Genomic DNA, 13,275 nt, shown 5'->3' with positions numbered 1-13,275 from the left:
GCAAATGTTGAGCTACTGCATTGCATTCTGGGGTGTTGCAGTCAGTATGCAATGCAGATCATTATACTAGTGACTGTTGAAGTGTGACATAGCTCCTAAGTGTTTTAGAGGTCAGTTTTGTTAGTAATCATTATTTCTTCCCATGTATTAAAGAATATCCAGCAATTAAAAAATAACTTGGGTAGTTATTTAGGACAGTATTCTAAATTTTAATCTATTTAATTTTTTTTATTTAATTTATCTTTGGTTATTCCACCAGAAGGAGCTGTTCGAGTTTGTTAAATTTTTCTACAGGTGTTTTTGTCATTATAAAAGAAGCAACATTTACTGGAACCTGACCTAACCAACCAAGGAATCCTATCTGACCTTACCTAACCTCCTAGCCATACTAAACAGAAGGACTTGTACTTTAATATCTCGTACCGATGAAACCAACTTTTCTGAAGCGTCGTGGTGTAATTTTATGTTGTTGTGGATGTGAAAGTATGGTCGGACCAAGAACACATGTGGTGACTCGGCAAATTTTATGGAGTATTTACGGTAAACAATTAATTTCATCACGTACAAAGCCCATAGAGACATCATTTACTTTCTTATCATCAGTTTTTCACCGTGTTTTACTCTGCGGTAATTATTGACGACTGACCCACTTCCGATTTTTCATAGAAAACTATTTTTAAGATGCCGCAATTTTACTGTGTTTTATAGTGGACACTGTCTTAGTTTTGGCAGATGTGTTAAAAATTGGTTACGTATTTCTAAATTAAGCCTAACCTAACCTAACCTCACCTAACTTCCTGGTCATGAGGCTCCACCCTTAAGACCCCGGTGTAATTTTATGTTTTTTTGTGTGTGTGGACGTGAGAGCGGCCGCCCAGCCTGAGCGATTCATAAACATACACCAAGACGCCCGAGCGTAGCCATGGGTGTCGATTGGGCCCCGCCTTATTGATTTATCACTGCACAAGATGAAGTAGTGCCACCAATGCGAGCTTGGGCACCTAATTATCTACAAAACAAATAATTTTTTGAAGAAATTGTATTATCAGAACTCACTGATGAAAATATACGTAGTTATAAAATAAACATCAAAATAAAATAATGCGTCGGTGGGTTCGTCGTCAATATTAGCATCCTTCATGCCCTGCTCACTACAGGTGATTTATAATCATAGATAAAAAAAGGTGAACAAAAATGAAAAAATCCTTATAATTAAGATAAAAAGTTAACGTCTCTTTTCAAAGTAATATCTCCGTTAGCCCCACACTCTCAAACCCGGAACTCTCCAATAGCCATAAATGAAATTTTCTTGGAAAATTGTACCCGAAGTCGGAATTTTCTTGAAAATTTTGCTTTGGGAATGATTTTATGAGGGGCACATTTCCCAGAAAATGTAAAGAAAATTTTTCTGATACCCGTAAAATTCCAGGGATAGGGGAGTTTTTTCTGTGTTTGAGAGATGAAAATCAGGTGCATTTTCCGGAAGTTCTGAAAAGAAATTCTGGAAATTCCGAGAAAATATTTCCGATATACTGTACCAGGAAATTTCCAGGATGGGGTTATTTTTCCAGGTTTGGGAAATGATGTAATGGGCAATTTCTGGAACTTCTGAAAACATTTTTCTTTTACCTGGAAAATTCTGGAAAATTCCAGGGATGAGGGAGTTTTTTCTGGCTTTGAGGGAGACGTCTCGTTACCCGGAAGTCTCATATTCCCAGAAGTGCTCTGCACCAATTGAATTGTTCCGGCTATCAGAGATATCACTGTACTATAATGATAAGAAGATCTGTGGAAAAAAGTGAACGAAATCAAGCAACTCCTTCTGGTAGTAGCGGTTTCTTCATAAATTACCATATTTACTTTTACTCATCGAATTCTAACCTATAGCTGTTTTTATTCTTATATTTGGCCAATATCATTTCCAGTATCATAAACACTACAGCTTATAACCAGTAAAGGGAACCTATCAAATTTAACACTGAATTATTGATCTTTGAGTGTGTGTGGTAATACTGTATTGGGCCAGCCTTAGCAGCTACCTCATGAAATTTCTCCATAGTAGCTACTAATAGTAATAACAATAGCTGGTCTTTTGTTTTTTAAAAGTACCAGTTGTTCTTAAGAATTCACAGGTGCTGAAATACTACAAAGTCAAGGAATTGGGAATACAATGTACAGTATTACCCAAAAATCCCCAAAAGTGAATTTGTAAACCCTTAAGGTGTAACACTTCCTAAACCCTTTAATTCTCCATCATCGTACCCTGTTCAAGCTCATAAGCTTTCAAAAAAAGAAAGTCGGTTGCTTCAAGAATTCGGGCAACCAATTGTACAATCTGGGTGCTGTATAGGACGAGTATTGGACAGCAAAAGAACATTCTCGTACTGCTCTAGGCTCCTCAAGGTGTGAGCGATTATCCGTACTATGCAAAATCATTTTGGAACTTGTGGTCAGAGGATTTAGTAGGTTGGCCAAGTACTGTACTGTACTAAGGCTCACCAAACATAAATGCCTCAAGTCATTAAGCAGAGTTTGAAATCTATCCCAGCTTTAATTGAAAGCCAGGGCAATACAGTAGTAGATAGAAGCTTTGTTATTCACAGATTCTCACAGAAAACTTTTGGAATAGGCTATTGAGCCTGTGACCCCAGCTCTAAACTTTCACTTATACTTGTGTGGTCGGTGTGCTGATGGTCGGGTCTGTTATACTGAATTTGTGCTTTATGATCAAACTTTTGTGTCTGATGGCCCGCACTTTAACCAGTTTTCTTTCAAAACTTAAAGCTGAGTCAGCATTCACTACCCAGTCTGGCAGATTATTCCACATGTTAGTCACTCTGTTGCAAATAGTATATCTCCTCAGAATTAATCTTGATCTCTCCTTGTGTATTTTCTTGCTGTGTCATCTCATTATTGATTCTTCTTGGATTTTAAATATATCTTTACAAACTTGCCGATCGTATATTCCACTCGTAATTTTAAATACTTCTATCGCATTCCCTCGTTATCGCCTGTATGCCAGCGTTGGTAGCTCCAGCTTAGCCCCTCCAAGATCTCGATATATTTGACCTTATATGGGCACCGTATTTGATCATCGTACTCTTAATGAGGTTTGATCAATGCTGTATAAAGAAATCTGAACATTTCTTGGCATCTAGAGTCATAAATGTTGTACATATCAATCCAACCAGTCTGTTGGCCTTATTAATCTTCTCAGTCATATGTTCATCAAATTTGAGGTCACTGTCAAATATCTATTATAATTCCACGATCCTTCTCTGAATAACTTCCATCATTGCCTCCTACATTACATCATTTTTCTTCAGTGCTGTCATTCTTTCACTCAACATGAATTTACATTTCTTTGGATGAAACTTCAACAGCCACTTATCTGATCACTTTTTCATCTCCTGTAATTCCTCCTGTAAGCTCAAGGAACATTACAAGAAATGTGTTTTGCAAGATATCAGTTTTGACCTGTGAAATGAATGGAGGAAGATGGCTAAACTGTGGCACGTTGCCCCCAGTACAGTGTTTAGACTGAAGGAATGATTCTTTTTACAGAAAGGAATTTTATTCTGTTTTTGAAGAGTAAAATAGGAAATACCCCTGTACATAATTGGTATTTTAGGTTATAATAGGTAAGGTTAATATTTTTCATTTTATGAAAGAAATGTTACAGATTGTAAAAATGTGTGATACGTGGTAGAGAATATTATGACACGGGAAGCAATAGTGCCATGCTCGACACCCTGTATTTATTTGTCACAGTTCAGGGAAGATGTTTTTTTAGTTAATCTGTTCACGCTGTTCATGCTGTATTGTTGGATGAAAAAATCTCGCTTGCTATTAGATCATCATGTTCTGTGAATGAATAGTTACCTGTAGAGGGTATGTGAAAAAAAAATTGGGCTGGAAGAAGACGAACAACATTCTCTGAAGGGAACCATTGGCTGATCCGAAAAAGGAATAAACATAGTGGATGGACGGAGGGTTGAATATGTCAAAAATCGTAAAATTGAAGTGATGCCCAAATAGTGGCAAATACATTCCTCTTTATTTATTTTTTGTATATAAAAATCTTTTAACTTCTATGAATAAATTTTGTCAGATACCGGAAGCTGCTAATGCTGTATAACTCTCAAGAAGTATGCTACTGTATTACCAATTATTGTATTGAAGGTAACTTTCTTTACTAAACTTGTACCATAATATTACACTGTACACTATACCCGAATTACCAAAAAATACAAATTAACCGAGTACAATATTGGAGAATTCCCAATTTCTGTGTTAGACTATTCATTCGTTTTCTGTTTAATTTTTGGACGTTATTCGGATCATTCCAAAGACTTTTCCTCATTATCCCAGCCAACAAACATACAGTACTCATTTACTGTACCATGCCTTGGTTGCCACATAAAATATTCTATTTATAATTACATTACTGTGCAAACAAATAGTTTTTAAAAGTATGTACAGTACAGTGAAAATAAAGTAAATAATACAGTAATAACTACATGTAACACTTACATTGTGAGGTGAGCTGATAATTTGTAGATGATATATAGATAGTGTCCAACACGCATGCCACACGGATAATAAACAAGGGGTTGCTGTCAGACGTACGGGCATCCTTGATGTAATAATACCTGTAGTTTACATGTGGTTTTATCACAAACTGCATTAATCTTTAAGGCACTAACCATCTCGACTGATGAGGTGGCAGCGCTGCGTAACCTTGCACTAGTGACCCACTCTCACGTGACAGCAACATGACCCTAGCCTGCTAAGGGACCCACGTGGTCAGAAGTGACGCCAAGCAACGGGCCTGAATTTTCAAGCTTGTCGCCGCGTGACTTCAGAACTACACTACACTCACTATTTCAGATTCATTCTGAATTCAAATCATTTAATTCACTTTTGAAAAAAAAACGATGTGAATTAAGCCAAAATCTGAATTATAATGATCCAAATTAATGAGGGTACAGGGTACAGTGTATTGGCTAATTTTATTGTCGATAAAATTATTCAATGTAACCAACCTACAACAGGGAATTCTATCTCTCATAATTTTTAAAGGTTGTTAGTCAACCAATCGGAGTACTGTCCTCATATCTGAGGGTTGGCAACCACAGTCCTTCACTCTAAACATTTGGGGCTGTTTTAACCAATCCTTCAAGATTTTGTATCGCTCTGGGGACCCGGTTTTTAATATGCAGTAGTTCATTCAGCCATCCCAGTCTCTGCCTTCCCCTAGCCCTCCTACTCTCAACTCTTCCCATTAATATTTCTGTTATTATCTCTTTTCTCTTTCTCTGTACATTTTAAGTGTCACAAGCATGTACAGCTATTGTTCACCGTAAATGGCCAAGGGAAATGCAGAAATTTTAACCCCTCAAAAATACTATGCATAAAAATTTGATCATAAAAAGTTGAACTGTACTTGAGTATGTACGGTATACTGGACTGTACAGTACTGTACACATCCACATCATCCACTTTATCTCACACTGCATAAGGCCATCCATGCCACATATACCTACGTCACAATTTGGGAATTTTCTCTGATGCTCTGATAGTTTCTATAATCTACTTCTGTTAATACTGTACTTTAAATAAAAGACAACTGAATTTACTGAAAGTTTATCATAATTATGATAATTTTATTTGAACTAATTTATTATGAGCTTAAATAAGCCAGTCTGTGTTAACACGTGATTCTCGAATATTCCTTGATTTTTGCTAATTACAGTACAGTTTTATAATGTGTTTCAACTTTTCAGATTTTAGTCACTGACAATAAATGCTAGCCCACAGAGCTTTGCGACTGTTTCTAGTGGTTGGAGTGTATTCGCAATCTGCTTTACGTTCCATCATGGCTTGGAGGTCTCATGGACGCGATAATGCTGATATGGTTAGGCATCTGAAAGGTGAGAACTGTTCAGTATAGCTTATGATTTAGATTTTTCTTATGCTCTTAATGTGCCGATGTTACGGCATATTTACTTCTAGAGTAGACCGTGTGTGGAGGTAAGGTTCAGTATTGTTGGCTCCTGGTCTCTAGTGAATTGTTCTTTGTTGGAAGCAAAAATTTTTTCACTCATAAGCTCTTACAAAATTCCAAATAATTTTTGATCAGAAGTAAAGACTTAAAGCTCAGATATGATTGTCTTGTGCTTCTTGATCAGTGTTTCTCTCTTAAACCTCCAATAGCAAGTTCGAGGCGACATGTTACAAGTATCATATAATTTTCTATTTGGGGTCTGCTGTAATTTAAAGAGGTTCCACAGGACTTCCAACTACAGTACTGTACTTTACCTGGTATGAGAACACATATTCTTAACTGTGTAAGTAATTATATTAAAAGGAGAAATAAATACAGTTTTTGTACCTTCATTCAAGAATATATGTAATTCCTCACTTGTTTATTTTATTAGTGATCTATTTGTTGCAATATGTATTAAATACAGTGTACTGTATATCATTGTTGATATTGATAAACTTATTCTACACTACCGAATTTATGCATCATATTCAGGTACACACAGTATAAAACGGTGAATGATGCAGACGATGGATAATGAAAATTTCTGTTTGTTTGTAACGTATATGTAAAATGGCTTATATCAGTACAATGTATGGCGAGGACCCCCTGTCCTGTTTCACTAATTCCCAAAGATGATGAGCACTGTATACTATTGTAATGAGTAATTTACATCTGCATAACAAAGGTAGTTTCTTTTACTAAAGATTTAATCTTATTCTTCAGCCAACCAGATTATCCGCTCTCCTGAGGTAGAGCGCGTGATGTTGAGAGTTGATCGAGGATTGTACTCTAAGCACAACCCATACATGGACTCTCCACAGGGCATTGGCTATGGTGTTACTATCAGTGCACCTCACATGGTTAGTGGTTTTGTGTGTGTGTGTGTGTGTGCGTGCGTTATGTCAGATGATGCAAGGACTGTATTCAAAAGTTACAAAATTCTAATTTTTTGTTGTACTGCTTAGAAAAAATATTAGAGCCTTTGACTCCCATTCTTGTTTCATATAAAGAAAAATAAGTTTAGTATCTTGTGTATGACACCTCACTCCATGGGAAGGTTCTCAGCTTCTCTATGGTGTCAGCCACATCAGAAGAGCCTCTGGAATGTATGTTCCATATTTTTCCTGCCAAGATGTTTGTATTCTACCTCTTGTAAAAGACTAATTTAGTTACAGTATCTGTAATCATGTAGCTTGTGCAACTGTTTGAATTGAGGATTGAAAATTTCACCATATGTAAAATAGGGTTAATATGTAGGAGCAACTGACAATGTAAATACAGAACAGTACTGTAAGTCCACCCTGGTGTTACTGAGGGGCAGTCAGTAGCTTACGGCTCTTGTTGCCAATTTTTGTGACATATTTTGATCTATTAGTTTATTTTAGTTTTCTTGGCAGGACAAACTGAAACATAGTGAAACATTACACACACAATACAGTGGTCCCTCGGTTAACGAACGCCTCGGTTAACGAATTACCTTCCACAAGAATCTTCATTTCGGTTAACGAACAAAAATTCGGTTAACGAAATTCTTACGAAAATGTTTCGACATGCTTTGACTTGTTCACCAGCTGGAGGATTAGTCCGCCAATACAGAAATCGGTTCTAGGGCTTACATTCATTAAAATTGGAGTAAACGTCAAGAAGGTTGTACTATTCAATAATTTTCCAAGTTTTATATTAACTTTTTTAGTCATTTTAACACTTATTTAACATAATTGCAGTACAGGGAACTAGTTTTTGGTGTGCCCATCAGCCACTTCACTCACCCACCAAGGCCTCAGTTTGTATCTCAGTTCAGCGGAGGAAACATCTTGCTTGTGGGTCTCTTGACGTTTTTACAGTACAGTACAATTATTGGTCATTCTGAAATTTATTTAACATATTGACAATATGTAGCACAGTGCAGTATTGATTTAAAGAAAATAATCTTGAAGTACACCTAGTGAACTTAAAATTTTATGGGTGAAATGACGGCATGGGGTGATTTCTCTTCCACCGCTACTTCCTTCTCCTCCACCCCCACTTCTAATTCCCATCATCATCAACCAGGAGCCTTCTACATACACACCTCAAAGTAAGTGTACTTTACTTCATTTTTTTTTTTACTTTGTATGTAATTTTCGGTGAGCTGGAACCAATTGCCCAAAATCGCATTGAAACAATGGTTTCGGTGAACTAAATTTTCAGTTAACGAACGACCTTCTGGAACGAACTGTGTTAGTTAACCGAGGGACCACTGTAATGAGAATTATCTATGTGTGTGTGTGTGTGTTCCAAGTGGACAAAATGTTTCAACATGTTGAAGCAATTATAGTGGAACCAGTGTTGCCAAGTTGGTGATTCTATCAATTAGTAATCTGTCACTTTCTTTGGTGACAGTTTAACTATACTGTACAGTGTACTTAGCAACAGAGAAAATTTAAAAGAATATTTGTAAATTTATCTACATTTTGTTGATACTTATTCAGAATATTTGTTTTATTTATGGGCCTTTCAGTTTGTCAGCCATGGTCTTCACCCTCTCAGTTGACTCCTGAACAAGAATACTGATATGTTATCATAAAAACTATAATAATTATTGGTATTTTGAGCAGAACATTTTTATGTTCTGTACAATAGTAGATGATTAACCCTTAAGCCCCAGGTTTGGGTGCTGCTGGCAGTAAACCACCCCCCCCTCCCCCCATGCGCGAGCAAGAGAAAAAAAATCAACTTTTCCAAAAATAATATAATAAAAAAAATGGCGGGAAAATAGGCGGACGTTCTGGAATGTCACCCGGGGCCTACGGGTTCACAGGAACACTGTTTATAAATGTTGAAAACTGCCCATATGGTTGGTCCTCAAAACATACAAATCCAATAACTGATTATTCCACTGATTACTCTTTTGAATACAGTACTGTACTGTATTGTACTGCATTTAGCCTTTATTATATTTTATTAGGAGTGATTTATAATATATTTTTTTATCTAAATGCTATATTATGGAGTTAATTCCAAATAAACTTGGTACTGTAAATATGAGAAATGAGATTTGACAGTTTACAGATGAAAGGTGTGATATATACACAACTTGGGAGTAGTTACCCTTAAGCCAGGCAGTTGTCTTAATACTGTACTGGCCCATCAGACAGAGCCCTCAGCTTCAGCTTGGGTTAATCTATTAATTTGTTTGATAAACCAATTACCCATCCCTTCCCCCAGTGTCTGACATGGTGGTTGTTCCAAAGAAAGGCTAAGTAGACCCGTGACTGCCCAACCAGCACTGCTCACCATAACAACAATTCTTCCTTCTATAAATCTACATAAAACTAGAATGAACTCAGACAGATACATATAACCACATTATCCATTACCATCTGAAAAGCACAGTGGGTGACCCTTACTTGATCTGGTTGTCTGCAAAAGCTAAGTACAGTATTATGCTCCTTTTGTTGATATTGAGGAACCTGTTAGCTTTTTACTGCAGATTTAGATATTGTCTTAAGACTTACTTTGTCTGGTATATATTGTCTTGTAAGGTTTGTTTAAATTTTATCACCATTTCTCACAAAATCCAGAAACTGATAACCTTTTTTCTCACACTGCATCTCGGAACTAATTTTTATGCGGTTTTGGAAAAGTGAACTAGCTGGTAGATGTGCACAGGATGACACTTATCAGCATTATAGCCATGAAATCGCCAGGGGGTCTTAGCATGCATTGATATATTTGGGTGGTTGAGCGAGTGCATTTTTGGTCAGGGTGAAAATTAACTTCTCCTCTTAACACAAAATCTGTAGTACCCCCAGGTGGTGAGAAAAGACACCAAGGAAACGACATCAGCTAAGCGTTAAAACTCTTTTAGTCTTTTTATAGAGGAATTGGACGTTAGCATAGTCGGGGACAAAGCTGACAAGGAAGGTACGAAAACCTTAATTGTTGGCGATTCCCAGGTACGGTACCTGGATAGAGCTTTTTGTGGTAAAAATATAATTAGGATGAGGGTTTGTTTGCCAGGAGGGAGGGGTGGGGGATGTAGTTGACAGGATGGACAATATCTTATCTGGTAATGGGAACAAACCCATTATCTGCCTCAGTGCAGGAGGCAATGATATTGGCCGGTGTAGGAGTGAGGAGCTTCTTGATAAGTTCAAGACAGCTATAGAACGTATTAGGGTGAAGGGAGGGATCCCTATCATATGTGGTGTCCTGCCTAGAAGGAGAGTTGGCAATGAATGGTTGTCAAGGGCAGTTGGTGTCAACGGCCGTCTTGACAGATTGCAATCAATGTCAGTCCCATTCATTGACAACTGGGACAACTCTTACTGCAGAAGGGACCTTTATGCTAGGGATAAGATGGCAACCCTGGCTGGCTCTCTCGAGAGGGCAGTTCAAAAGCTGTCGAAGTCATTAAACTGCTAGGGGAACATATGGGCACGGAGGTTGAGGAGACTGCAGTGGAAGCGGGTAAGCAAAGTGAAAGGTTATAGGGAAATAGTGCTAGGAATGATGACAAAACTAAATTAGGCAGGGAGTTAAAACTTAAACGCGACAAAGGGAGGACTCAGATCACGTTTAACTTAAATGTCGACTACTTAAACAGTAGAAGTAGGAGAAACAAAATGGATGAATTCAGGGCTTTGGTATGTACTGATGTTATGGCGAGTGATTACTGGTCGGGCAGTCATGTCTCATTAGACCTGTTCTTTGGAGCAACTATATAATGACCTCATTTGAGGCTGACAGCACAGGAGTAAAGGAAATGTTATTGGTTTAACCAAAGGGTGAAAAATATCCATGAAGGCTAACATTGGGGTTCCCCATCTGATGGATTGTTCAAGTCTTCCAGTACTGTACAGTACAGTATTATAAGAGTTGCCTGACCCTGGGCTCTGCCACAAAAAGATACAGTATTGTAGTAAATCCTCCATTTCTATGTGTAATGTATTCATCATATATTTTATTTCATATCACTTTATTATGTTTATAATATTAAATTTTTTTCAGCATGCACATGCCCTAGAATTGCTTAGTAATCATCTTAAGAAAGGTAATCGTGCCATGGATGTTGGCTCGGGCAGTGGCTACCTTACTGCTTGTATGGGTCACATGGTGAGTATTTGTAAGTTCTTATCATCTGATATGTTGCATTTATTTAATTGTGGGGGTATTCAACTTCATCCTAGTATGTGTATATATACTGTATGGTTAAAATAATTTGATTGTGGCATATGTGAATGGCACTCAACAGTGAAATAGGATATACAGTATACCCTGTACCTGTATTGTAGAAAAAGAGGAAGTACTGCAACAGATGAGTGGCAAAAGTTTTGTGTTGTGGAGCCTCAGGGGCAGTTATCACATATTATCACATATTACTACTGGGGTGTTAATTATAGATCCTTGATGCAAGAGGAAGAAGCTGATTATAAGTGGCAAATGATGTGTTTTAACCCATTCACTCCAGGGATACCACTTTTAATATGTATTTTATTTGGGTAATTCTAATGCCACTTGATCTTATTCTGCATAAACAGATCCTTATGCAGAAGGGGGTTAAAGGCAATATGTTGGGTGAATATGTTGTCAAAATTAAAAATATTTAAGTAAGGAGATGAAAAGGTGAAAAGAGTATTGGATGGAAAGCTTATTAGGGGCTGCTTAGGTAGTATGGTCATATATAGAGAAAGATTTGTAGAGAGTATTAATTTAGCAGTGAATAGCAAAACAAAAAGATGATAATAGGAAGAGGTTATGGAGAGGGGTGGAGATCAGAGTAGCAGTGATTTACATGTATGACTGGAGATGATTGATGATGTAGAGTGGTTTAGCATGCTGTTGATAGGTAATGCTAGGTTATGTGAAGGGTGGGGGTCAACCAGATGGATACCGTATATAGAGTGTAGCAGTGGAAGGGAATACTGTACCATAACTCCTGTTACAGCAGTAAGAATGACAGTAATCTTTATGATGGTTAACAACTTGAAAGAGTTAAAAAAGGTTAATGAACTGTAAGTTATTCTTTTATACAGGTAAATTTTAATGTAATCAAGTGTACACCTTCTCTTTCTCCTGTAAGATCACTTGATGTAGATGTGCATTGACTTATATTGTAACTGCATGTTTTAAATTGCCACTTGGCTCCTTTTGAACACTTAATTGTTGTGAAGAAATGGGGGAGATGGATGAACAAGTGTCTATGTGGAAAGTGGTGTAATCTGACACTATTGCATTTCAGGTTGGTGAAACTGGCCGAGCAGTAGGAATTGACCACATAAATGAACTTATCAAATTTTCTCAAGATAACATCCAAAAGGATAGTCCAGAGTTGTTGACATCTGGTGTTGTCAAGCTTGTTGGTAAGTGAATCCCCCTCACAGTTTTATCCATGTAATACCTTTGTGGTTGTGGACATTACAGTAGTACAGTATTATTGATAGACAGGCTATAACTACAGCAAAATTGGTCGACATACTATTTTATATGTGATGAAAATATATATTGGCAGAAGTACATGGATGTGTGTGTGTGTGTGTGTCATAGTACAGTGATTTGTGAGATTGTTTTTATTGTTCAGAGGTGTGTGACTGTGTGGTATTTCGTGTGTCAGATATTTCATTACTTCAGGTTACTTGTGAAATCTAGTTTTCCATGCTGATAATATTAATTTTCCTGTGTTTTGATGTTTGACCTGACCTGGGAGACCTCACCTTAGCACTGACTCGCTCTTCATTAATTCTTGGCATACTGTAATTGGCTCCTCTCATCTTACTGTGTCCCACCCATCTCTCTCCTGCTGTTGCAATACAGACATGTGAGAGATTACAAGTTTACTCTTTTTGTGTATAATTTATTTGTAAAATGATAGTTGAACCATGCCTGAAGTGCCAGCAAAACCTTTAGGGAAGAGAAACAAGAAAAAAATATGGTTGAGGTCAAAAGAGAAGCTTGAAATAGTAGATAAATTAATGGTGCACCAGTGAGTGGCCTTGACCTACGTAAAGCTATTCAAAGATTTGCAGATTTAATGAACCACTACAGCATTTAGTGGTGAGTTCCATACTGTATGTGTCCTTCATTCCACTTTTATCCTACAAAGATACACCGTATAAGTGTATTAAAGAAAATATAGAGCTAAATGAAACTCTATCTAAAATTAAACAAACAATAAAGAGAAAGATATTTAAAAGTGATGTTTAAAAAATAATGATACTAAAAGAATGAAAACCTTTACCCTCTCT

At 37.0% G+C, this 13,275-nt stretch overlaps 1 protein-coding gene across 10 annotated transcripts in view; it reads left to right on the top strand.

Annotated features, from left to right (window-relative positions):
* The window catches only part of LOC121855823 (protein-L-isoaspartate(D-aspartate) O-methyltransferase-like), a 39,274-nt gene that overhangs the window by 208 nt on the left and 25,791 nt on the right, over positions 1–13,275 (top strand). For 8 of the 10 annotated variants that reach the window (XR_006086853.1, XR_006086854.1, XR_006086855.1 and 5 more), the window contains exons 2-5: positions 5,787–5,933; positions 6,773–6,909; positions 11,042–11,146; positions 12,273–12,393. Coding sequence is in view for 7 of the 10 variants with exons in the window: in XM_042350969.1 (XP_042206903.1) it covers positions 5,807–5,933; positions 6,773–6,909; positions 11,042–11,146; positions 12,273–12,393 (490 nt within the window). In the remaining 3 variants the exon portion in view is untranslated. Of the gene's footprint in view, positions 1–4,157; positions 4,183–5,786; positions 5,934–6,772; positions 6,910–11,041; positions 11,147–12,272; positions 12,394–13,275 lie in introns of those variants that run through there. The other 2 variants (XM_042350967.1, XM_042350972.1) reach the window with 2 other exon arrangements.

The sequence above is a fragment of the Homarus americanus genome, unplaced genomic scaffold (genome assembly GCF_018991925.1).
Source record: "Homarus americanus isolate GMGI-L3 unplaced genomic scaffold, GMGI_Hamer_2.0 scaffold14072, whole genome shotgun sequence".
NCBI classification, from domain to species: Eukaryota; Metazoa; Arthropoda; class Malacostraca; order Decapoda; family Nephropidae; genus Homarus; species Homarus americanus.
This window is presented reverse-complemented; position numbering and strand designations above follow the sequence as displayed.